The sequence below is a fragment of the Vigna umbellata genome, chromosome 1, assembly GCF_029865625.1.
Source record: "Vigna umbellata cultivar VRB3 chromosome 1, Vumbellata_1.0, whole genome shotgun sequence".
In the NCBI taxonomy this organism is placed as follows: domain Eukaryota; kingdom Viridiplantae; phylum Streptophyta; class Magnoliopsida; order Fabales; family Fabaceae; genus Vigna; species Vigna umbellata.
The window spans coordinates 104,286,026-104,311,165 of NC_142165.1; the positions used below are offsets into that span (position 1 = coordinate 104,286,026).

General features: G+C 32.6%; 1 protein-coding gene across 1 annotated transcript; it reads left to right on the plus strand.

Moving 5' to 3' along the window:
- LOC124839012 (calcium-transporting ATPase 8, plasma membrane-type-like) lies at positions 1-25,134 on the plus strand. Its single transcript, XM_047314748.2, has 36 exons — positions 1-156; positions 4,671-4,801; positions 6,931-7,023; positions 7,481-7,656; positions 10,343-10,459; positions 10,541-10,577; positions 11,660-11,775; positions 11,866-11,997; positions 12,084-12,173; positions 13,241-13,310; positions 13,464-13,534; positions 13,634-13,717; positions 13,805-13,882; positions 13,963-14,034; positions 14,691-14,774; positions 14,852-14,934; positions 15,338-15,446; positions 15,573-15,628; positions 15,897-15,939; positions 16,019-16,102; positions 16,414-16,548; positions 16,646-16,711; positions 16,796-16,894; positions 17,015-17,137; positions 17,411-17,578; positions 18,164-18,223; positions 18,814-18,978; positions 19,055-19,171; positions 19,406-19,504; positions 19,756-19,893; positions 19,983-20,083; positions 20,443-20,488; positions 20,667-20,801; positions 23,793-23,900; positions 24,335-24,426; positions 24,688-25,134. Exons 4-36 carry the CDS (start codon positions 7,492-7,494, stop codon positions 24,806-24,808), a joined length of 3,264 nt encoding a protein of 1,087 aa, XP_047170704.1. The 5' UTR covers positions 1-156; positions 4,671-4,801; positions 6,931-7,023; positions 7,481-7,491; the 3' UTR covers positions 24,809-25,134.
- The last annotated feature ends 6 nt before the right edge of the window (positions 25,135-25,140 follow it).

A 25,140-nucleotide genomic window follows, 5' to 3' on the forward strand; every position in this document is an offset into this window, starting at 1 on the left:
GTGGTGCTTAAAACTTCAATATGACTCCAAAGAATAGATTCAAAACTTGGGGTGAGAGCAGAGAGAATATTGCGTTTTCTTCGTCACTTCCTGTTTCTGTTCACTTTCATCCATGGATCTATCTATCCCTTTTCCTTTTTTTCTGCTGCACTGAAGGTATGATGCCTACTATTCCATTCCATTCGTCATACATATATTATTGTCAGTAGATTATGTGCTGTTTTACTCACCACTTTTAATCCCTTAATTAGGGTTCAAGGCAAGTACTTAGCTTTATAATTATAATAATGATACTAAATACTTTTATAAATTAAACCCTTTTCACGATGCTAAAGTATGATTTCAATTCTTAGTTCTTGTATATGTTCTTTTTAGTTTGATGGGAAGTGGAGGGACGTACTGTGGAAGGAAAGAAAATATACTAATTAATTTATTTTTCGTTGTTTGGGAGCATCCCAAGTAACCAAGTAAATAAAAAAATAAATTAATTATTAGTCGCTTAATTTATTATTTATATATAAAAGTAGAATTCGTTTTTTATTTAAATCTGATTCTTATATTTTGTTAATGCATAAGATACATCCTCAAGAAGAGCCAATACATATTAAATTTTAGTCGATGTGTCTAATGATTATGCTGGATGAATTAAAGATCTGAATATGTGACTGAGATATTAATAACACGTGTAATTTATTTATTTATTTATTCTTTTTTTCTTTTACATTTTTTTTTTCTTTTCCTTCTTCATTTTCTTCTGCGTGACCCTCAACCCCAACAGAAGGGTTTCATCACTGCATCTCCTTCATCCAACCAAATTCATCTCCTTCTTCTTCTTCACTCATGTGTTGGAGAGGGTTTCTTCGTGCGAGACCATTGTCAACAGCAACTAAAGAAAACATGTTTTAATCACTCTAGTCAGATGCAAAACTCAAACTGAGCTTCCATACTTTTGTATAATCAGGCCAAACAAATACGTAGCCAAAGATCAAAACCTAATTAATCAATGTGGTAATACCGTAGAAAAACATAAATTAATCATAATAAAGTTCCAAAATGAGTAATGTCTTGAAATTTATACTTAAAAATATCACAAAAACAGTCTTTAAAATTGAATTGATCTCCAAAACAGAGCAAGTGCAATGATCATGGAGCTCTGAAAGGTGAAAGATTTAACATAACCTAAAGCATGGTCTTGGACAAAGACGAGACTGAGGTGGAGCACGCGACGTGAGTCTTGTTGTTGACAGTGGTCTCGCACAAAAAACTTTACTCCCATGCGTGCGTTAAGAAGAAAAAGAGAGGTGTATGGGCAAACCTTACTAGGGCTCCGGATGGAGGTGACGTCGCTGTCGATGGTTCTAGATGGATAGAGGAGGTGTAGTGATGAGATCCTTCGTGTTAGGTTGCTTAGAAGAAAATAAAAGAAAAAGAAAAAGAAAAAGAAAAAGAAATGTACGAAGAAGGAAAAATAAGAGAAAAAATAAATAAATTACACTTATCAACCACGTTTAAATCTTTTAATCCATTCAGTGTGACTCTTAAACACATCAATTAAAGGTTAACTTCACTTATTCTAAAGGATAAATTTTATACATTAATGATGTATGATGATGTTTTATATGAATTTTTCAATTTGAATGAATTTCAATTTTATATTTAAGTTTATTTACTAAAAATATAATTAAATTTATACTTTTTATTTTTAAAATTTTACTGATTAATTATGTAGAACACATATTTTGGGTTTAGATATATTTATGCATTTATCCGTTAAAGTTGATATATTTATGCATTTATCCACTAAAGTTGTGCTTTGAGTTTAAAAGGAAAAAAAAATTACCGCAAGGTTAGTAGGGAGATAAGAGTAAAGTTTGATTTATAGTTTTTTAATCATATAAATTAAACGAATAATTGTAAATAGTTTTTTAAAAAATGTGTTATACATTTATTATTAAAATTAAGAATATAAAAGCTTAAAGAAAAAGACCTATGACATGATGAGTGTTTTTTTTTTAAATCTCTGTCTTTTGTATAATGTTTGTTTCGTTATGACATCTACCAAAAATTTAAAGGGATAAAAAAAAAATGTAATAGAGACTAAATAGTTATTTAAATCAATTTTGTAAAATTTATACACTAACCAAAATACCTTACGATTTTGTAAAGGCCATTTTGCAGCTATTCCGCAGTTCATTTTGATCCATAATTTTATTTTTTATTAATTATAATCTACACATTTTAAAGACAGATAATTTTAGCAGTGATTTTAACTTTTCAATTTTTGTTCATACATCTGATAAATATATGATTTTAATCTATTATTAAGTTTTATCATCTAATTATTAACTATGTGCTAATGCGATAAATTCACAAAAATATTAAATAAGTCAAAATAAATTTAAAATTGTAAATTAACTTGACTTACCACTTATTGAATTTGGGATTTGGTTGAAAAAAAATTATTTTTTAATGTGAGTCAAATTGAATTTGGTTCACTTAATCTCTGTGATAAATGGATTTGAGTTAGATAGAAGATGATCAACCTGTAACAATAGTTTATTAAACTTTTTATCATTGTTTATAAAAATTTTATTATAATTATTTATTATTTCTAATTGTGTATGTTGACAAATTAATATTTTTAAATATTAAAATAATATTTAATAATGTTTGAATAGTTTTTATTTTTAATTTATTTGTTTGTATAGTTATATAAGTTAGATACTTTAATTTTTAATTATTATTTTGATATTAATATTTGATAAAATAAGTAAAAACTTGGAAATGTTATAAAATAATATCTTAAGTAAATTCATATATTATAATAAAATTATAAAATAAATTGAAAGAATAAAATATGAACGAATTCATTAATCCACTAACTCCTTGATGAATAAATTAGATTGTAAAATTTTTAATTAATGAAAAAGTTTTGTAATAAATAAATTTGTGATAGTGGGACTGACTCATTTGACATAACTGATTGTGATGTAATAAATTAATTTGTGATAGTGGGACTGACTCAGTAAGTTAATAGTATTTCAAAATCCTCTACCTAATAAACTAAAAAAAAATAAAAAAATCAAAGGCATAACTGTCTTAATTTTTTGTAGCGATAGTGAACAATATTTATAACGTTATAATAATCTTAATGGTAGTAGGAAATTGATCACTTGCCCCGATAAATAATATGATTAGATTTATTTTAATCTTTATTCTGTTACCTCTTCCAAATTGTGTCAACTCAACAACTTTTTTGTTACACTTCTATTTTAGATAAATGTTAAATTGAGAGAATAACATTTTATAAAGATAGAACTTTTAAAAGGAATAAAGAATAAAGTTTATAGTTCTTTTTTCTATAAATTTTCTTTCATTTATTCTTTCAAAAATTATATTTATTGAAATTTCACATGGAGAATATATTTTAAAACATGAATATCCATCTTCATAAATATATGTTTGGTGTTAGAGATATAGTTAACTACTTTTTTATCTATAATTTTTTTTCAGTTATGATTTTATTTTTAAAAGTAGTGTTTATAAAATGGGTCATCCAACCATCATAGATTAACCACTCACTGAACTAATCTAACTCAACTCACTTATTAGTGAGTCGAAAAAATTCGAATCCTGATTCACTTATTAGCAAACCGAAATTTTTTGAATTTGATCCATTTCACCACAGATTGGTGAGTTAAACGAGTTGACTCACTTAATTATAAGTTTTTTTTTCAATTTTAAAAAAAATATTTTTCTTTCTAATTCAAATCTAAAAAAATTTCAATCCAAAATGATCTTAAATTCTAAAGACACAATTCAAAATAAAAAAAATAATACAATATAATTTAAATACAATCCAAAATCATCTTAAACTTCAAATATAATAATAAAAAAACAAGCACAAAAAACAAAATTAGGTCATTAACCCGATCTACCACAAGTTCAATTCGAGTTCTTAGTGGATCAATGGCGCGTATTAAAATTTTAAATATTTTTCAACTCAATCCGAATCCGTAGTAGATTAGGTTGGCTTAGAAGTTTCAATTCATTTTGACAACACCAATTAAAAGACATCGAAATATAAAAAGAGAAAAAAAATATATAAATCATTTTAGATCTCTAGTTCTAAATAATATGAGGTTATTAAGTGTGGTAGGAACCGCAGTTGAGTTATAGAAATAATGTTATACTATATGAGACTATTAGATAGGATATAAATATTATAAACATTTATTTATTTAATATCGATATTTTAAAAATTTATTTAGCATAATATTTTTTAACCAACAACATGGTGAAACGATGTGAAACAACTAAATTATGCACATTAGAAGTTAATTCTGGACGGGTGAATGAAAAAAAAGAGAGGAAACTATCGGTTACCTTTAAAAACGAGAAAAAAAGAGCATTTTTAGTTTTCCCAGAAGGAGAAGGCATGTTCGGGCCCATTACGTCAGTATTCTTTAGTACCTTTCTTGATCCTATAAACAAATTTATTGAGTAATGGAAGTTCAAAGAAAGAGCGATATACTATAAGGCACCATTTGCCGAACCAACAAATAAAATTTGCACTCTGCAACTGCATTTTTCATATACTTCCACCCTTCATTTCATGCATGGTGAAATGAATATCAAACTCTGATAGCAGCTAACATTCTTTGCTGAAGATAAACTAAGGTGTTCATTTGTGAAGAGAAGATATGATATCTTGCAAGGAGTTGCAGATTTGTTCTGACTGCAAATGATGTGAACACACTGCTCCAGAATAAATAGTTCGAGCCAGCATCATTCTGTAAAGGTAATAATCTCTCTTAAACAATCTTTTACTTCTATCTGTCTCGTAAATTCAACTTTTTTTTTTTATTTATGAAATAATAAGCTCTTCCAGAAATGAATTTTACTCCAAATTTTTATCCCCATATCGACGCCAATTTCAAGTTTCATCCAACTAAAATATTTGCCTTTTCTGTTTTTGGAGGGACATTGTCACGGGAAAGAAGGAAACGTTTGTTTGTTTCTTCTATGTATTCAAGTGTTTGGCTTAATTAACAAAATAGGTGCTTTTTCTTATATAACATAATCAATAGATAATGTTATTTTCTCTTTTAGTTTTACCGAATTCAATTATAAATATTAAATAATGAGTTTTAAGTCTATCTCAATTTTATATAATAAGATGGAATTTATATTTATTTATATTTTTAAAATTAATCTGGATATAAATATTTTCACAGATAAATATTAAAATAAGTGTGTGAATCTGATTTCCTCGTTCATATCTGTGGTGGACATTCAGAACTGATGTAATGATCCTCTTTTAATTTTATATTTTTTAATAATAAAAAATATATTTTAAAACGACTAAGTTAAAGTTTAAATGAAAAGAGAAGTCAATTGTATAGACTGAAAGTATTAAAATGTATTATATTAATTATTAATTATTTAATGGTGAATAATTTGGAAAAATTTAATAAATTATAATTAAATAATAGTTGAGATAGATACATTATTAACATTAGAAATTTATGATTTCCGTGTTGGAATTCCAATTCGTGACCAGAACGGCGTGCTTTCGGCCATGATGCACGGAGATATGCTCTTCACTTACAGTGACCGGTGGAAAAAACCTGTAATCTACTTAATTAAGTACACATCAATTCACATAAAAACAATTGTCAGCTAGCATCTTTATTCACAAATATTTATTATATTCAATAACTTTCTCTGTTATAATAATAACAAATAGGCTAAAATATCAATATAATATTAAATTAATAAATACAATTATTAAAAGTAAATAAATCATCAAAGAGTAATTTTACTTTCCAATGTAATGTTTTTTCTTTCCTTTCATTTTTAATTAATTGTTTTCGAAACTTTAAAAACAAAAACGAAGAAAAATTTATTTTCTTTTTTTAATTGTTTTCTCGATCAGTCGTTTTGCTTTCTTTCAAACTCATTCTTAAAAGGAGTTTTTGAAAATTAATTACTGAAATTGTTTTTAAAAAGTAAAAAGAAAACTAAATGAATCCGAAATTGAAGTCTTTTAACCTTCAAATTATTCTCGGCGCGTTCAACAAGATTTGCATAGCTGTGTTACAGAAAAAGAAGAATGCAAGAGCGTATTTTATTGCCTGCCAGCAGTGCCTAACCCAAACAAGTATGGAATATAAGCGTAAGCGAGTTTACGCCCTTGCATTATTGAAAGTTTGTTTGTGTGCGATTTCACTGAATCAACTGAGAAATGCAAACACACAGAGTAACGTTCTATTGAATATTTTATGACGGTACTGTTCGTATTATTCACATGCCATTGTTCATTTCCACGCCTGAACTCCAATCTCACGAATTGCATCAGTGAGTGCTCACTTGTCGCTTTTGATTTGTGCCACAAGTTAGTTATTCGTCTCTTTCAACCATTATTTCCATACTTCTGCTTCCTGCATCATATGTCAAAACTTACTTTGCATTAACTAAACATATTCAGTTTATTTGTCATTGTCGTTTCCAAAAGTGAAGGTTCTGATTTGTCGTGAAAAAAGAGGTTCTGATTCTCGTGCTGTTGTGGCTATGAAATGGACTGAATCAAACCGAACCACTTTCCACTACAGGAAATGTTGCGTTTATCAACTGATGACACGAAAAAGCTCTATTAGGAATTGCAAAAAAGGCTGATTCAACAATCTTGGAAATGAGAAAACAAAAAGTGAAAGAGAATATAATTTAGGCGCGTAAACTGTATACTGCACTTAAATCGTGAAACGAAATTTCCTCGAAAGAGGGGAAGATGCGTATATATTCTATTAATGAGGATTCTTTTGCATGAGGTGGAAATCTCGTGAACGGAAATGGAAATTAATTTTATTGTTGTTTTAAATGCTGTTGCGTTATTTATTCGTATAACGGTGTTCGTTTCCTTCTCTGAAGGGTTTCAGGTTACATAGGAAGAGATAGAGGAAGACGAAGACGATAATACTGCTATCGGCACCAGACTACTAATATAGTCTCTTTACTTTCCCAGTAAGTCCACGGGCTACTATGCTTATTGCTACATAAGAAAGTGATACTCATTATGCACTATATAAGCCTAATGTAATGGTGCGTATATATATAGAGAGAGGTTTTAGGGGTCTTGATTTTCTAGAGATATGTGTTTTACTGTGCAATTGAAAGTGATTGATTTGAATTTAGGGATCAGTGATAAGTGAACTGCGACTTTGAATAATAATGAAACGACAAATCAGTTAAAATTTGAAGGGTGGAGATTTGAACTGCTTTCTTTTCTTTTGTCGAACATGCTTTGGATTGTGATGCTTAATTCCGAAGTAGAAAAACTTAATTTAGGTTTTCTTGTGATACGGTGAGGTTTGTTCCGAGAGTGGAGGTAGAGTTAATAAAAACGGTTATTAATGATATACTGTGAAGTAGTAGTTGTAAGGGATACTAGGTAGTGACGGTGTCATCTTTCCTGCGACAGTTTTCGGAAGCATGAGCTTCTCCAAGGGTTATCCTGGCAGCCAGACGCCGGGTGATATTGAGGCCGGGTCTCCCACTGGCTGCTCTGATGATTTTGATGACGGAGACTTTTCTGCTGATCCATTTGATGTTACCAGAACAAAGAATGCTCCGGTTCAACGCCTCAGGCGCTGGCGGGTATGTGTCAACATTATTTCTAATCCACTCTATTGCTGTTACTATCTTATGTCATATTATTTTCAATAATACGACTAATACATTTTGTCTGTTTTGAATTTGTACTGAATACATATATTATTCCCCATGGCATGTGTTGCTATTTCAATGAAGCTGGTTAAAACTATTTGCCGTTTTGACCTGTCCAATAATCTTGTAGGGGTTGGGCATTTGTTGGTTTCCCTAGCATGCTATCGATGTCTTGTCTTCTGGGATTTTGGGTGCCGTCCCCGTACATGGGTGGGGAGGGATTCACTTGTTGAGCCAATATATTTTTCCAAACTTTACTGTGAACATATTTGGTTCAATTCCCCTACAAACACTTTCGGGAAAAGAAATTTAGAAGAAAGGATGAAATAAACTTCTCCATAAACTAAAGTTAATTTACGTATGAATTAAAAATCATCATATAGAAAAAATAATATGGAAGATTTTTTACAGATTTGCCTAAGCATGAGTTATTTTAGTTTCTAGAGAAACTCATTTCATTTTTAATTCTTATTTTTCTCCTTTAGAAGTGCTTATTAATTTTTTTTTTAAACAAACTCTAGATGACGCAAACATAAACAGATATAGGGAGGGAGAGAGAGTGCTTCCTATCATTTTAATAGTCTACAAAATCTAAATTAAGAGCCGCAGAAGGGGAATGAATCCTCTTAGTCAGTTATTTCATGTGTTAGGGCGATGTGAAGAGAGAGAAAGACATGGAGAAAATAGGGCCTCATCTGGGGTGTTGTTTAGGGTCTCTTGAACTCACATGAGAATATCCATTCATTAAATGAAGTGAGATCAGGGGCTAGGGGAATACTGGATTGACAATATGGTTTCTAGAAGACATGTTTGAAAAGACAAGTGGATAGTAAATGGCTCAAAAAATACCAAGTTCATGTGCTGACTGGTTGTTTTTTGCAATATAAATTTGAATCTTATTCATTTAAAGGTCTATATGGAAAAATTTTCCCTGCTAATGCAATATTTTAGCATTCATGCACCTTACCTGTACTCAATGACGCAAATATTTGAACATGTACCAGTTCAGCATTACTACTAAAATGCTGTCAAACCGGAGTAACTTTTCTGTTGTGGGCTTTAGGACAAGTTTATACAACCTGTTTCTTATAGATATACCCGTTTATTTAGAGGTCCAAAATTATAGAATTTTGAATTATGAGACTAAACAAGGTTCTTTCTATGGAGCGGACGGATACAAATATACAATATTAGTATAAAGACAAGGAGCTGATTGAATTTTTGTTGCCAAAGAATCAACATTTCTAACCACAGTTTTTAATGGATTATTAGAGTATTGAAGACAACACAGTACACATTCCAATTAGCACAGTTTTGGGATCTTCAGTATTGTTTTGAACATCTTGTGAATCTCTTCCAAAACACAGTATTCCAAAGTGTGTCATTGGAAGTATTACTTTGAATACCTTTCTGTACTTGCAAATAACATATTTGAGGTATTGTCAGGACTACCAGCGGCAGTTCAGGATTCTTACTATCTATAAACAGCAACATCAAAAAGCTCAGTTCTTAATCTTTCTAGAGAACCTCGGTAGTGAGGGTTTAACCCCACCTCATAAGTTTGGAAAAAGTACTTGAGAGGCAGAAAGACCTGCTTTGAGTCTTTGATTTTTTGGACGAACGCCAGCTGTGCTTGGTAGCATAATATATTGATTGAAGATTATATTGCATCCATTTCAAATTTTTATCAACAACCACTGATATGTATGGAGGGAGTCAAAGAGGGAGGACATATTTTTGTTATTATTTAGACACTTATGGTTGAAGACAAATTGGATCCCTTGTTTGCTGGTCGCTAGATAATGGGAACAATAGCCAATTTGGAAGCTACATTGGGATCAGTCCTTATGTTTCTTGTAAAGGTTCTAGAAGGATAAAGTGCTTATGCCCTTATTGGGAGATCCAGTCTGAAAATTTTGGTTTAATTCATTTTGATCTGAAATGCCTTCCTTGTGTTTCCCAAATTCTAATTTTTTCTTAGGTGGACAGTTTAAGAAGACTTGGATTAGATTTAGGGTTTTAAGATTCTGTTAGGGTAATAAATTTGAACTCCAAATGACTAATGCAAATTGCTGGGTTTCTATATTTTTGCCCATTGCAAAATATAGATGGATAAATATAACTTTTATTAATGGGACAAAAGAACGGTAATATTTAATGAAATCTTTATAGTTAATTTTCAATTCTTCTGGCATTTGAAATTTTCAGATGTTGCAGGAGGTAAAGAAATCATTCAATTAATAGAAGGGTTTAACATTTCACGGGGGAAAAAGTTCTGTTTGTGACAAGATAATAAGTATTACTATCACTATAGTTCTGGTAGTTTGGTCGTAATAGCCACTTAATGATTGTCTTTTTCATGCTGGTTTGAACATTCAAGATATATTTTATTTACAATGGCTCAAGACACAATACAGCGCATTTTCTTGATCTTGCACCAGGGATTTGAAGCCTCCTTTGTTCACTGTTTCTGCAGTATTAGAGTTCTATTTTATAATAACTGTGTTAGCATCAATTGCTACTTGTATATGGCTATTTTTGACATGCATTTAATTTTTATCCTTGGGACCCAATGTTTTGTTCAATGACGAGACGAATAATTCCTTTGGTGTTTCAGCAAGCGGCACTGGTGCTCAATGCTTCTCGCCGATTTCGATACACCTTGGACTTAAAGAAAGAAGAAGAAAAGAAGAGAGTATTAAGAATTGTTATAGTGCATACACGGGCCATTCAAGTTCGATTCTTCAATTGACTTCTTTATTATTTCTCATGTTACATGTGTTAAGTATACTAATTAACTAATTTACTCTATTAGGCTGCATATCGATTCAAGGAAGCTGGGCAATTGAATGGTGAGTCACTAGCTTGTTTTCACTATTATGTGTAAAAATTGTAGTGCACTAGTAATTCACAGTAGTTTTCCAATTTAGAACTTACTCTGTCTCCTATATTGTTAAAAACACTTGTTGTAAATATATTTCATTCTTGTTCTGCAATTTATAAAATTTACTCTCAATGTTTTTTACTTATCTTGTGTATCATTTTCTTTGATTTCTTGTTCTGCTAATATGCATCTGAGTTCTGTATTCAGTCAGTTTGGCCATGAATGTTGCCTGTTCTAGTAGTTTGTGAACAAAATCAATAGGGTTTGTACCTTTGTACTACTTTTGCTCATAAAGAAAGGTTGCTTTAGTCTGGTTTACTATCACCTGATTAGCAGCATAATGGTATGGAAAAAGTCTGAAATAATATGTGCCAGGTATCACTGGTCTCTCTTGATAAGCCCTTTTAACGTTAATGGCCTAATATTCATGCCAGTTGCTACGTGTCTGAAAAACCTCTAGCTTAGAAGTCAAGTACGGAAATATTTTTGACATATATGGTTTTAACCGATAATCATTCTAAGTATTGTGTCTGACATTTTGTTTAATGTGAACCAATTATCCTTTTAGCAGATCAACTTCCTTTAGCACGTCAATTGTAGTTTTATGACTTGTCCATTCCCTTTTATGTTGTTTTGTTGCTATACATTATTTGCATGTTAGTTTTAAGCATAGGTAATGTTTAAAGATTACTATTACAGAGATTTGTAATGGTCTTACCAATTTATGATTATAAAAAGTGTGTATTATTACCTTAATTCTAAATTGTTTGCTTGATATATCCAATTATTTTTGTGATTATCAAGCCTTGGACATATATATCATTTGGAGATTCTAGTGCTATCCCATTTCACAATGATAAAAGGTGTTTATAATATTATCTTAATTCTAAACTTAAATACCAAAGTTGAAAATGCTTTGATGTGCTGCTGGTGCTTGATGCTCCCTAGATCTTTGCTAAATCATTTTTACAGTGAGTTTACCCTTGGTATACTAAAATTGTAGACACTATTTTCTTTCCAATATCAATGCTCGGTGCTTTTAACTGCTAGGACTTGGAACTATAAAACCTCATTTGAACTCCACTGGAGAATTTTCAATTGGACAAGAACAACTTTCTTCAATTTCAAGGGACCGAGACACTACTACTCTGCGGGAATGTGAAGGGGTAAGTGTAATAAGAATGATTTTCTTTTATATATAATTATATTGATTAGAGTCATCATATTCACTTGATTCTTCTGAATCACTTAATAAGGTTGTAGGGTTATCAAATTTATTGAAAAGCAATTTAGAGAAGGGAATTCGAGGTGATGATGCTGACTTGTTAATACGGAGGAATGCATTTGGTTCCAACAACTACCCTCGAAAGTCTGGAAGAAATTTTTTGGTAAATTTTGTGCACATTAAGCATTTGATAACACCTCTTTTTATTGGAGGGTTGTTGTACTGATGTTGTTGTTTTTGTTGCCTTAGTCGTTTATGTGGGATGCTTGCAAGGATTTGACCTTGATTATTCTAATGGTAGCTGCAATGGCTTCATTAGCACTGGGGATAAAATCTGAGGTGAGATTGGTTGTGAAAGTGATATGATCTTGATGGGCCTGATGTTATTTTAGTTTTCTTTGTAATTTTTATTATGTTTTTTTTCATTAAGTGGTTGAATGGTCGCGTGAGAAGGATGTGAAATTTAAAGGGTCTTACATAATTTAGCCTATAAAAGGACATACTTGTAATTCAATGAGGGAGATTTTGAATTCTGAAAAAAAAAATTTCCTTTGTGAGAATTTATGGAGTTCTGAGGTATGAGTACCCAAATTTGATCTTATTAGGGTAACTTGCAGCATTTGACTCCATGACTAATTACTCACCTTCTCATCTTTCTTGAGTGTGACGGTCAATAACTTTCTCCAAACTGAATATTAGAATGATTCTCCTTCTGTTTTCTCATCAATATTTACCTTATTGTAATCTTTTATCTTGCCATGTGACCATTCAACCACTTAACTAATAACAATAAAAATAACCAAGAGAACCTAAAATTATGTTGAACCCTTCAAGATCATATCAAAAGTTGTGAAACAATTCTGTGCTTTTATGTGATGATAAAGTTTTAGTAGTTTGTCCTTTCAGGTAGAGTAGACAGTCTGATTCCAAACTTACACTGTTTTTCATTAAAAAATGCATGGAATTATTAATGTCCTGTACTATCAGTCACTAATTACTGTAGTTTCCTGCCTTCATTAATTCAGCCTGCTAACAAAAATTAATCCTCCCACTGCGTGCTGTCATATTGCCCATTTCATTGTAATTCTTCCTTTTTGGTATTGTTTGACAGTGTCAGTTGCATGCTAGATACTTTTCGTTTCCTTTTTGTTCAATATATTGATTTCTGGTGGACAAACTTTCTGTTAGCTTAGTAGCTCTTATGCTAGTAACATGATATCATCTATATGCCAGGCTCATCTGCTTTTTATTTGATTAATGTATTGTTGTGCCAACAACAAATTCCTTTGACCTTTAGTGTTCCTTTTTTTATTTATCATTTCATTCATTCCTTCATAATTCGGTATTACTAGTATTTTTCTGTTAATGCTAAGAATTAGGTTCATCTTCAGAATTAATTGTTTCAGGGTATCCAGGAAGGATGGTATGATGGGGGAAGCATTGCTTTTGCAGTTATTCTTGTTATTCTTGTTACAGGTATTGAGGTTCTGCTTCTGAATTTTCCATTTTATATAAATGCATTTGCTGACCATCATCAACTTTGTCATTTGTTATGGTTGTTTATCATAATAGCTATAATATTCCCCTTTGATGTGCAAAATATCCTTGTTTGTTTCTCCTCTTTTGTAGCTATAAGTGATTATAAGCAGTCTCTTCAGTTTCAAGATCTAAATGAGCACAAGAGAAACATTCATTTGGAGGTATATTTCTGGCATAGACGTACTTTATTATTATTATTACTATTGTTATCATAAACATCATATATCTTTAAATTTGGGTTTTGATTTGTTCTCGAAAAGGTCATTCGAGATGGTAGAAGAGTTGAGATCTCCATATATGATGTTGTTGTTGGTGATGTTATACCCCTTAACATTGGTAACCAGGTATTTCTTTTCCCATTTTTGCATAATCTCACACCTAACCTAATAGTTTCATTTCTTGTTATTTAGTTCTTAACTGATCTTTTCTAGGTCCCCGCTGATGGAGTTTTGATCTCTGGTCACTCTCTTGCAATTGATGAATCAAGTATGACCGGGGAGAGCAAAATTGTTAGTGTTTATTTCTATCTTGTGGAGAATAAGTTTAGTTACTGCTCAGTTCTTCCTAAGTGGGTAATAATTTTTTTCAGGTCGAAAAAAATTCTAACGATCCTTTTCTGATTTCTGGATGTAAAGTTGCAGATGGCAATGGAACTATGCTGGTAAATTTTGGACTTTCGTTTTCCCTTCTATATTTTGTAATTGTCCTGTCTTGATTTTATTTACAAAAGTAAGGAGTCTCCAAAGTGTTGTTGATATAATTAATATATAACCAAAAAGTGGTCCTTAGATGGGAATTGTCCCCAAGGGCCCAAAAACATTTGAAACACCATTTTGGTCTTTGAAAGGTTTGAGGTGGACCATACCAGTCCTTGAAAAAATGAAAAATGGATGGATTTAGTCTTTTTTTTTTTTACATCAATTTAATTGCTAAAAAGAACAAAGTTGATTCTCATTTTCATCTTTTAAGGTTCCATAATTACTTCAAATTTTTCATAAACTAAAATGGTGTTTAACCAAAATGGTAGAAGCTTTTCCTAGTTGGATCTATAAGTAAATTTTTCATTTTTCTTTTTCTGGAGAAGTCACTCTGAAATGGTGTCAATTGTTCATCTAGTGCATACTGGTCAGGAAGAGATTCTAGCCTGTTTATTTTTGAAAACAACAGGCAGAGGGAAATTAGATTGGTGAAACATGGATTAAATTGTAGTGCACTTCTTTCAATAATTGATTTTTTTTTTTTTAGATTCAGTCATCTATTTTATTGATTAACGATTTTTTTCTATTTTTCTTTTTGTTGGTTGCTTTCCTTCCTCAGGTAACGGCTGTTGGTATTAATACTGAATGGGGGCTTCTGATGGCTAGCATTTCAGAAGACAATGGTGAAGAAACACCTTTGCAGGTCCCTTTTTTACATGCAGTTTGTTTTTAGTTCCTGCTTCCAATATTATGTTTACCTGTATAAAGTTCTCAATGTAGGTACGCTTAAATGGTCTCGCTACCTTAATTGGTATTGTTGGACTCTCTGTGGCTGTTATCGTTCTGATAGTACTACTGGCCAGGTTTCTATATGTTCCTTTCTATGATCTAAACGTGTTTTAGTTTAAATTGATTTTCTTTAAGGCTGACCCTTTATCGAATAAACCTCTTGTTTTTATTTTGTTAACATTCTTGGAATTTCAAATTAACCTACTTAAAACTTCAATGTCCGTCTTCTTCTCTTCTAACTCATTTGGATAAAAGTCAAAGTTTGGAAGTACGGGAAATTTTCTATTTATTGAGTTAATTATTGAAATTTATTATTTTCAATTGAAAGTTATATCATGTTGATTGTCGACTGTGAAAGGGCAGGGCTATTTGCCAAACGGTAAAAGTTGAAGTGGATAATTTGCACTTTATCATAGTTTTATTTTTTAAACTTTTTTTATTTTTTACATGTCCCTGAATGGCAACATGCAAACACAGGTATTTCTCTGGGCATACTAGAAACCCAGATGGAAGTGTTCAATTTATAGCGGGCAAAACCAAAGTTGGTGATGCTATTGATGGAGTGATCAAGATATTCACTGTTGCGGTATGTGTATTTAGAATTACTAAAATGGCTGATCGTGTGTGATCCATTTATAGATAAATATTCGCATCCTTTCACAGAATTTAATGTTGATAACTATAAGGTGATTGTAATGTGTTGAATATGTAGGTCACCATTGTAGTGGTTGCAGTGCCTGAAGGGTTGCCTTTAGCCGTTACCTTAACGTAAGTCTCATTTTACCCACTTTTAATGGATATGATTTAAAGTACTTTAATTTGATTTATAGATTTTATCCTTATTTCTTTAAATTATTGCGCCAAATATTGGTCCAATGTAGATTTTCTGTCTTATGGTTTTTTAATTTTAATTTAAATATTATTTTCTTATCATTATATGATGCTTTCATTATCTCCATTCTATCCATTTTACATTTTCAATGTGCTCTTTCGTATTTTAATGAGGTGTTACTCTTTCTCATCAACTATTTTACAGACTTGCCTACTCAATGAAAAAAATGATGGCGGATAAAGCTTTGGTATGCCAATTTTTGTTTGTGCTATTGAATTTCAGTATCTATTTGAAAATGCTGTATAATATAACACATTTATTTGCAGGTGAGGAGGCTCTCTGCCTGTGAGACAATGGGGTCGGCCACAACCATCTGCAGTGATAAGACTGGAACATTGACTATGAATCAGGTTAGTTGTAATTCAGTGCTTAAACCTTTTTTATAATATTTGTTCTAAGTAAATTATACTTGCTGGAGAGCACTTGTTGCAATATTTTAGTTCTATTCTGGCGTATCTGTTTCCCAGCTTATGTCAAGTAGGAAACACAACAACACGTAAGATTAGGAGTTAAGAATAAATTTAACGAACAAGAATATAAACTATGGTGTGTGTGAAGGTTGACCAGTGGCTATATATTTTGGGTGAATATTTCGAAATAGTTTATGATGAAAATAATAATGTGTCCAGCAAATTTTAATTTCACCAAATTTCTGAGATAGATGACTGTGGTTGAGGCTTGCATTGGTGGGAAGATAACTCCTGATCATACACCAGACCAGTTGTCTGGTATGCTACGCTCTTTGCTGTTTGAAGGTGTTGTGCAGAACACTAATGGAAGTGTTTATGTCCCTGAGGTATGATAAAGAGGTTTTACTTTGTTGAGTTCCCTTCCAATAATAATTTCATAACTGACTGGTTCTACTAATTTTTGAATAATTCTATTTGTGATAGAGTGGTAATGGTATTGAGATTTCTGGATCACCAACAGAAAGGGCAATTTTAGAGTGGGGAATTAAGGTCTGTTTTGAAACTTAAAATTTGGACTTCATTTTAATGAGCGTTATGCAATTATATCTAGTTAACTCTTAGATCAAATTTCAGCTTGGGATGCATTTTGATGATGTCAGATCACAATCATCAGTTGTCCATGTCTTCCCCTTTAATTCAGACAAAAAGCGAGGAGGAGTTGCAATACAGATGGTAATAATTTATTGGCATTTTAATTTAAATCCGTACATTTTTTGCTTCTGTTCTAAACTGATATGTTATTTGGTAGCTAATATACCATATGCCGATGTTTATATGTTGTTTTTCATCCAGACCACTCCGCAGACAGACTCTGAAATCCATATACATTGGAAAGGTGCGGCTGAGATAGTCCTTGGATGCTGTACAGGGTATATTGATGTTAATAATCAACTGGTGGAGATGGATGAAGAGAAGGTTTGAGTAAATAATTAAATATTTAGATCCGTATTTAAGCAAAGGCATTGGTTATTCCTCCCAATTAAAATTTTCTTTTGGAAACCTTATCTGATTACCATTTTTGTGCTAAGTTTTTCAATTCTGTATCCAGTTTTTCCCTATCTTTTATTATAACATACACTAATGAAACGACAGCTGGTACAACTATTAGATGAACTGTTGGATGCCATTTGATACTTTTTTTTGACTGATTTTGATAATGTTCTTAAGTAAAATTTTCCTGGCTCGCAGATGTCATATTTTAAAAAGGTTATTGAACGTATGGCTGCTGATAGTCTACGGTGTATTGCGATTGCATTTAGATCATTTGAAAGGGAGAATGTTCCAACTGGTGAAGAACTTGCTCACTGGTCATTACCAGAGGATGATCTTTTTTTATTGGCTATTATTGGCCTGAAGGTAATATTTCCACTAGAATTAGATTGTCATGGAGTTGCGAGCCCACGAATGAGAGAGTGTACAGAAAGAATGAAAGAAATAATGGAAAGGAGCTGTTATTGATATATGAAACTTAATGAACAAGGAGAAATCCTCCTTCTAGGGGTTTCCTCTTTCACAATAGAGCTACTGATCCGTTCATAAATGTTATCTTCTCAGAACGATCCTCTTCCCTTGCATTCCCCTATGTATTTTTCTTACTAACTTATGTACCTGTCAAAACTAGATATTTTGTCTATCCTCCCCTTATTCTTCCAAGAAAAATACCCTTCGGATTGTCATCTTTGTCTTGTTTCCAGTATTATAACATCCTGATTGTATTCTTGACTTATATGTTTTACTCACATTTTTTTAGTTGTGTTGAATGACGGTACAGCTATTATCTATAATTTGCTCAATTTGTCATTCTTTATGTGGTATATCTTGTTTAGAGTCATAGTAATTCTTAAAGGGCCTACACTTTGTTGCATGACTTCTACATGTTGATTCTATCTTTTCAGTATTTTCTTACAATTTGTTTTATGCCAATTATGCGTTGAAATGCAGGATCCTTGTCGACCTGGGGTCAAAGATGCAGTGCAGCTTTGCCAAAAGGCTGGGGTTAAGGTATATCTATACATGCTTTTGATGTGGAAAGTCATTTTGTTCCATTAAGAGGCTTAGGTCGTTGAGACAATTATAACATGTTACAGGACCCTATATGTGCTGCTAAGTGGCCAATGTTTCACCCACTGATGACTTTTATAGAGACAACGATTTATTTTGCAAAAAATAAAATTCATTCCTCAGGATAAATTCTGCGAAAACTATTTAGTTTTTACTAAAAATAATCTTTTCTAAAGGGGAGTTTGTAAGAGCTTATTTCAATAAGCTTCATAGAGAAATGTATAAAAATAAGCTCTTTTTAGCTTATTTTAGCAAAGTTCACAGTCAAGCTAATGCATTAATTATTAGATAGAGGCAAAAAGATGGATTAAGATGTCTTCTGTGACTTGATTTGTTTTAATATATAAAACCATATCGTTGCTTTTGGTATGACAAAAATGTGTTGGCCAATTTTTCTATTATAGGTTCATCTAAACTTCCCTATCCTGCAAAATCAACACTATTTAGGTTAAGAAATGGAGTCTGCAAGGCATGTGCAGTTTTCTCCTTATGGGAAGTACTAATTTGCTTGGTTGGATCTTTAATCCCAGGTAAAAATGGTCACTGGTGACAATGTCAAAACTGCAAAAGCAATAGCTGTGGAATGTGGAATTCTTGATTCAATCTCTGAAGCTACAGAGCCAATCATCATTGAAGGAAAAAGATTTCGTGCCTTGACAGATGAAGGGAGAGCACAAATTGTTGACAGCATATTGGTAGAATCCAACAACTATAATAGCCTTAGTGGTGTAACTGTTTTGCTGTAAGATTGAGTGTATATTGATGTTATAGGTTATGGGACGGTCATCTCCTAATGACAAGCTTTTGCTTGTGCAAGCATTGAGGAGGAACGGGCATGTTGTGGCTGTAACTGGAGATGGAACAAATGATGCTCCTGCACTACACGAGGTTTGAAAGGCGTTTCTTATGTTTTTGGGGCATATGCTTATACTTTTATCTTAGATACATGTTAAGATGATGGCAGTATTTATAGTGATACAATATAACTGTTGCCAAAATTGTTGCTATGTCAGTTTTATATTCAAATAGGCTATATTGTTCTGAGGCAAATTTTTGTTTAAATTATATAATCTAGTTTTTGTTTTCATAGTTGTGTTCGTGACTCTATTTTTGTATTTTTAGGCCGATATTGGTCTTTCAATGGGTATACAAGGAACAGAAGTTGCTAAAGAGAGCTCCGATATTATTATTTTGGATGACAATTTTGCTTCGGTTGTGAAGGTTAGTCCTCATTTCTTATTTGAGAGATGTTGGAAGTATTCTCACTCAATGATGCATGCTTGAGGCATCCCTCTTGAAGGACTATTTCTGGTTCTAATTGAAATGCATAATTATAATTTTTTGATGCTGTTGTGAGAGATTTTTTTAGTATTAAGGTGCATTCCACAGCCTCATTATTTCGTGTAAGCTGATTACGAATAGATGTTTCAATCATAAGTGGTACCACCTTTCAATATCTCTCGCCAATTCAGGTTGTCAAATGGGGGCGGTCTGTATATGCAAATATTCAGAAATTTATCCAGTTTCAGCTTACAGTCAATATAGCTGCACTTGCTATAAATGTTGTTGCTGCATTTTCCACAGGTGACATCCCACTAAATACAGTACAGGTTCGTTTTCTGTTTGTCACTAACTGCTTGGCGCTCCCTCATTTATTTAGGAGGCCAACCTTATGAACAAGTCCTTAATTTCTTAACAGCTTCTCTGGGTAAATCTTATCATGGATACTCTTGGAGCATTGGCCTTGGCAACTGAACCACCAACTGATTCCCTAATGGGTCAGCTTCCAATGGGAAGACGGTAATTTTTCTTTGTTCTTAGTATTTGTTTAGTGGAAGAAAGAAAATTAAAGATAGAACAAAGTACAAGGTCAAAGTTATATATCCTTCACAAAATACCAAAACATCAGGGTACATATACAGTAAGTAAAAACACATTGTTGCGGTAAAAGGCTTTGTGAATCACTGTGAAAATAATCACCAAAAGCTATAAAGATCCTACTGATTGCTGAATTTATCATCCTTGCATGGATTTCAAATAAATGCACTTATGTACAATGAATGGACCTACTGTTAAACTCCATTATGGGAAGAGCAGATGTAGTGTATTTTTTTTTATGGTTTGTGTTATAAAATTGACAGTATCTGTTTTTTGCACAGTGAACCGCTTGTATCAAATTTTATGTGGAGGAATCTGTTGATACAGGTGAATTCTGTTTCTCATGTAGTGGCACTCCTGTTGTATTGAAAGCTGGCAGGGATTTTAAATTTATGTGGACCAAGCCGCAAACAACTAACTGATGAATGCTAAAAATATAATGCATTACTTATGCCATATTATTTCTGCTGTCTCTGAATAGTCGGTAATGTTTGGAAACTTTCAGGCAATTTATCAAGTTTCTGTGTTGCTTATACTTAATTTCCAAGGTGTGAAATTACTGGGTTTGAGGAATGAACCCAACCGCCCTGCAATCAAAGTGAAGAACTCTCTGATATTCAATGCTTTTGTTTTTTGTCAAGTAAGTCCTTATCATCACCAATTAATAGGAATTTACAAAGTTCTAAGCTTCAGTGGCTGGTAGCTACGTTTAATATATTTAAGTTTTTTTTTTAAAGTGCTGGGTTGATAATATTGTTGAAACGCCTCATTAGATTGAAATCTGCAGAAATGCTTATAACTTAATTGTAAAAAATAATTATAGATATATAGAAAATTTTAAAAATAATATTTTCCATACAAACCTAATTATAAAAGATGACAATTATCGTCATCATTTTCTATCATAGATGTGATTAAGCTCTTCCTTTTACAATCTTTATTATTCTCAAATGGCTTTCGGTGTGTTTATGGTGTATAGCACTCAATACGTCTTGAAAGAGTGTAGAGTTCATAATAGATAAGGAATTGCTTAATTTTCAATAGTTTTTAGTGATGTGTTCACTGTAACTTTTATGTTTTGGGAGAAACACATTAATCCACGTAGTTTATGCCAATGAACGGGGGTCCAAGGCAATTTTACATGGCTTCCCTCTGCCATAGAGTAACTCCAGTGATGCTTGATTGTTGCTGGACATATTCTTGCCCTAATGACTTTTGATAGTAGAGCACTCATTAAGGTGTACGTGAGGAAAGATAGAGAGGCATGGAGGGAGAAATTGTAAACACAGTGTTATAGATGAAGAGGCGAATAAGGGATGTAGTTACTTGAGGAGTTGTTGAAGGTAGAACCTCGTGACTTCCGTGAATGGCCTTATTAGTGATGAAAAAATATGGCACGTGAAGATTGAATGGATGATAGACTTACAGTGCATTAAATTAGATTACATTTAAGTGGCATGGAGAGAAGAACAAAGTCATTGAATGGGAAGGCAAACTAGTTCAATTGGACCTAAAAGGTGCTGTTGGAGTCACCTCAAAGAACTCCGGTAACTGTTGGGTGCGATTCAACGTCACGAGGTCATGGTTCTAGTTGACTGTTGATCATCTTGTAATCTCATTGCTTAAGAAACAGTGACAGCTTCGGGTTTTCCCCATGCTAGACACAGCACAATATTGGGTCGAAGTAGGAGATGAACATGGGGCAAAAAACTAGGACTTTGCACGGTGTGAGGTGCCATTGCGAGGGCTACCCATTCACAAAATCTGTATTTATTCTAGATAGATGGGGTGGATGTAGTATTGGCTATGAGAAAACTAAAGTCCAATTTCAAAGAACCCCACAAGGAACTAACAATAATTTATTTTATTAGATCAATCCCTACTTTAGCGGGACTTAAATCTAATTAAACTGATCACGTTATTTGATCATTCCAAGGAAAAACCCTAAAAGGCTATGTCTGATTTTGTGATTTGAATTTCTTTTGTTCAAATTTAGAATTTTTAATGTTAATGTTCAACTTCTAGTTCTTCCTTGACATATAGGACCATTTAAATAAGAACCAATCAAACTCATAAGCATGAAGAATATCTAAATTGGAATTGAAATATATTTAGCGTAAACAAATGAGGGAAATACAAAAGAAATTGTCAATCCCTTATTCGACTACTCTAATCCCTAGAAACAAAGAACTACTTACCTATAGTGTTTATCAGGAAATAACTCGTCAAAAAGTACAAGAAAAGCATAAAAAAAGAAAAATGATACTTTAACACATAATTTTTTTTTATCTTTGTCAAATGAATGTCAATGTGTGTCATATGAATATCAATGTGTGTCATACTACCCTTACTCTAAAAAAAAATAGGAACAACTTTATTTTCTAATCTCTAAATATTTACATTTTTTGTTGGATCATCATTCACCTTGCACTCTAATATTTCCAACTTTAGTTCTTGATCTCCAAATGCAAGATGGTTAAGCACAAGACTTCTGTCAATGTGTGTCAAATGAATCAAATGAACGTGAATGTATGTTATACTATCCTTACTCTAAACAAAAAAGGATAGGAATAACTTTATTTTCTAATCTCTAAACATTTGCATTTTTTGTTGGATCGTCGTTCACCTTGCACTCAAATATTTCCAACTTTAGTTCTTGATCTCCAAATGCAAGATGGTTAAGCACAAGACTTCTGCAAAGGATGAGGCTCCCTCTCTAAACTTGATTGTTTCTGGGCCTAATGGTTGAGAACATAGTGATTCGTGCTTAAGCCCAATGGATTTAATTTGCCTATCCTAAATAACAAAAATAGTTAATTGAACAAAAACAGTGATTAAATTCCTAGAAATCTAAATGAAAATACAAACTCCTAATCCAATGAAATTTTACCTAAAATGTTAGTTTCACGCACATCATAGGAAGCAAGATCGTGCTATAAGCTTCAAGGAACCTACATTGCTAAATTGAGTCCCTTGTTCCAGCCCTATCATATCATTTTGTGTAGATTATATGGAACTATATAAGATTAAAGTTCCATATAAATTCCCTATCTCTATGATTGAAGTAATGCTGGATGAATTGGCTGAGGCTGCAATGTTTTCGAAATTGGATTTGAAAGTTGGATCTCAAAAAGTGAAGGATGAGGATTTCCAATAACAACTTCCTTGATTAACGAGGGACTGAACGAGTTCCTTGTATGCCATTTGGACTCATGCTGCTTTCTATACTTTTCTATGCTTGATGAGTGAAGCTCTAAGAACCTACTCATTAGGAAGTAAATGAGGAAAGATAAAGGGTGATGCAGAGAATTCTGTAGACAGAGTAATATAAATAAAGAGTGAATAGGATAGGGAGTTAGTTGAGGAGCTGTTGAGGGAGATTCTTGGCCTTCGGGACCTTCATGAATGACTGGAAGCGTTCATTGACAGAAATAAAGTCTACCACATTTTGTTTTACATTTTCATGTTACTCTCTTCAATGTTGGATTCCTTTGTTTTTATTTTCCGCTATACGCTTTTGATGCAGAAGAAGGTTATTCATACCCAATTTATTCTCACCTTATATTTGCACTACATTCTTTTGATTTTTTATTCAAATGATGACAAAGAAAATGTCCTTCCGAATCTGCAGGTCTTTAATGAATTTAATGCCCGAAAGCCATATAGCTTCAACATTTTCAAGGGAGTCACGAGAAACTACCTCTTTATGGGGATAGTGTTAATAACTGTTGTGCTCCAGGTTAGCAATAGATACTACTGATGTTACCACACAGATAGTAGGAAAATTGCAGAGAACAAAGTAATAGTAGAAAATTTAGATGTAGAAAGGTAAAAGAAAAACTCCCCGTGGAATTATTAACCCCAAACAATACCTAAATGATGGTACACCCCCTCCACCACCCTCCATTCCCTTCGTATTCCCCGGCCCCGATATTGCTGCATTATTCTCACCGAATGCCTGCTGCCCAGTGTCCTTTCTGTTTGAGACATGCATTACATTGTCCTCTACCCCGTTTCCCAAACTAGCCCTACTCCTCTCCCTTCGAGGGTATACTTTAATTGGGAGGGCATGGTGTTTCAGGCACATCAGTTAGTCGTGTTAAAGTCTTCAGTTGTTTGCTTTTATTTATGACATATTGGTAGGGCTATCATAACTTGGTTACTGTTTTGCAGATTGTCATCATTGAATTTCTTGGAAAGTTCACTAAAACAGTCAAGCTTAATTGGAAGCTGTGGCTCATTTCTGTTATTATAGCATTTATCAGGTCAGTTGGTGATCACACGTACTAGAATTCATAATGTATCTTGCTCTTTGAATATGCTGTTTTCTTCTCCTATGAGTTGCTGTTGGGAGATTGACTTTGATGAATGCTTGGGAGCAAGCCTTGATTGTTTTTAATACTGTGCCCATATGTACTACTCGAAAGACAATTATGCATTTATGCTAATCCATGTTCCATGCGCGAATGCTAACTGTAATTATTCCTCTGCTTCCTCTTCCCTTTTCCCTTTTCCCATTCTCTCAGCTGGCCCCTTGCTGTGGTTGGGAAGCTGATACCAGTACCGAAAGCTCAACTCAGTAACGGTGTTCGAACATTCTTTGAAAAATTTAAGACGACGGAATCTGAGGCCTCTCATCGGAGATAAAAATAGGCTTCTCAACAGAGTCAAATCCAGCTTGCCTTCGCTCCGTCTCGTTTATTGATGGGTTTACCTACATTCTTCCGACGATGATAAGTTATATAATATTTGTACAGAGATTCTACAGATCTAAAAAAGTGGATTTGTTTTATACGTAGATTATAACCAGGTTAGGTTTGTTATATACGGAAATTTAGCTAGTCTTCATTTTTTTTGCCACCAGTGTATTTTCTGTTTGAGAGGCTGATTTATAATTTCATGTTTGAAAAGTTATAGAGATTTATATCATAGTTCCGATTCATTGTTTAAATACAATTTCTTTCTTATTTGTATTTTAC

Excerpts from the sequence above, each read along its gene's own strand:
- LOC124839012 (XM_047314748.2), top strand. The coding sequence starts at position 7,492 with ATGAGCTTCTCCAAGGGTTATCCTGGCAGCCAGACGCCGGGTGATATT. Across the intron at positions 20,084-20,442 it reads CAGCTTCCAATGGGAAGACG|TGAACCGCTTGTATCAAATT; the intron begins GTAATTTTTCTT and ends TTTTTTGCACAG. Across the intron at positions 23,901-24,334 it reads TAATAACTGTTGTGCTCCAG|ATTGTCATCATTGAATTTCT; the intron begins GTTAGCAATAGA and ends ACTGTTTTGCAG.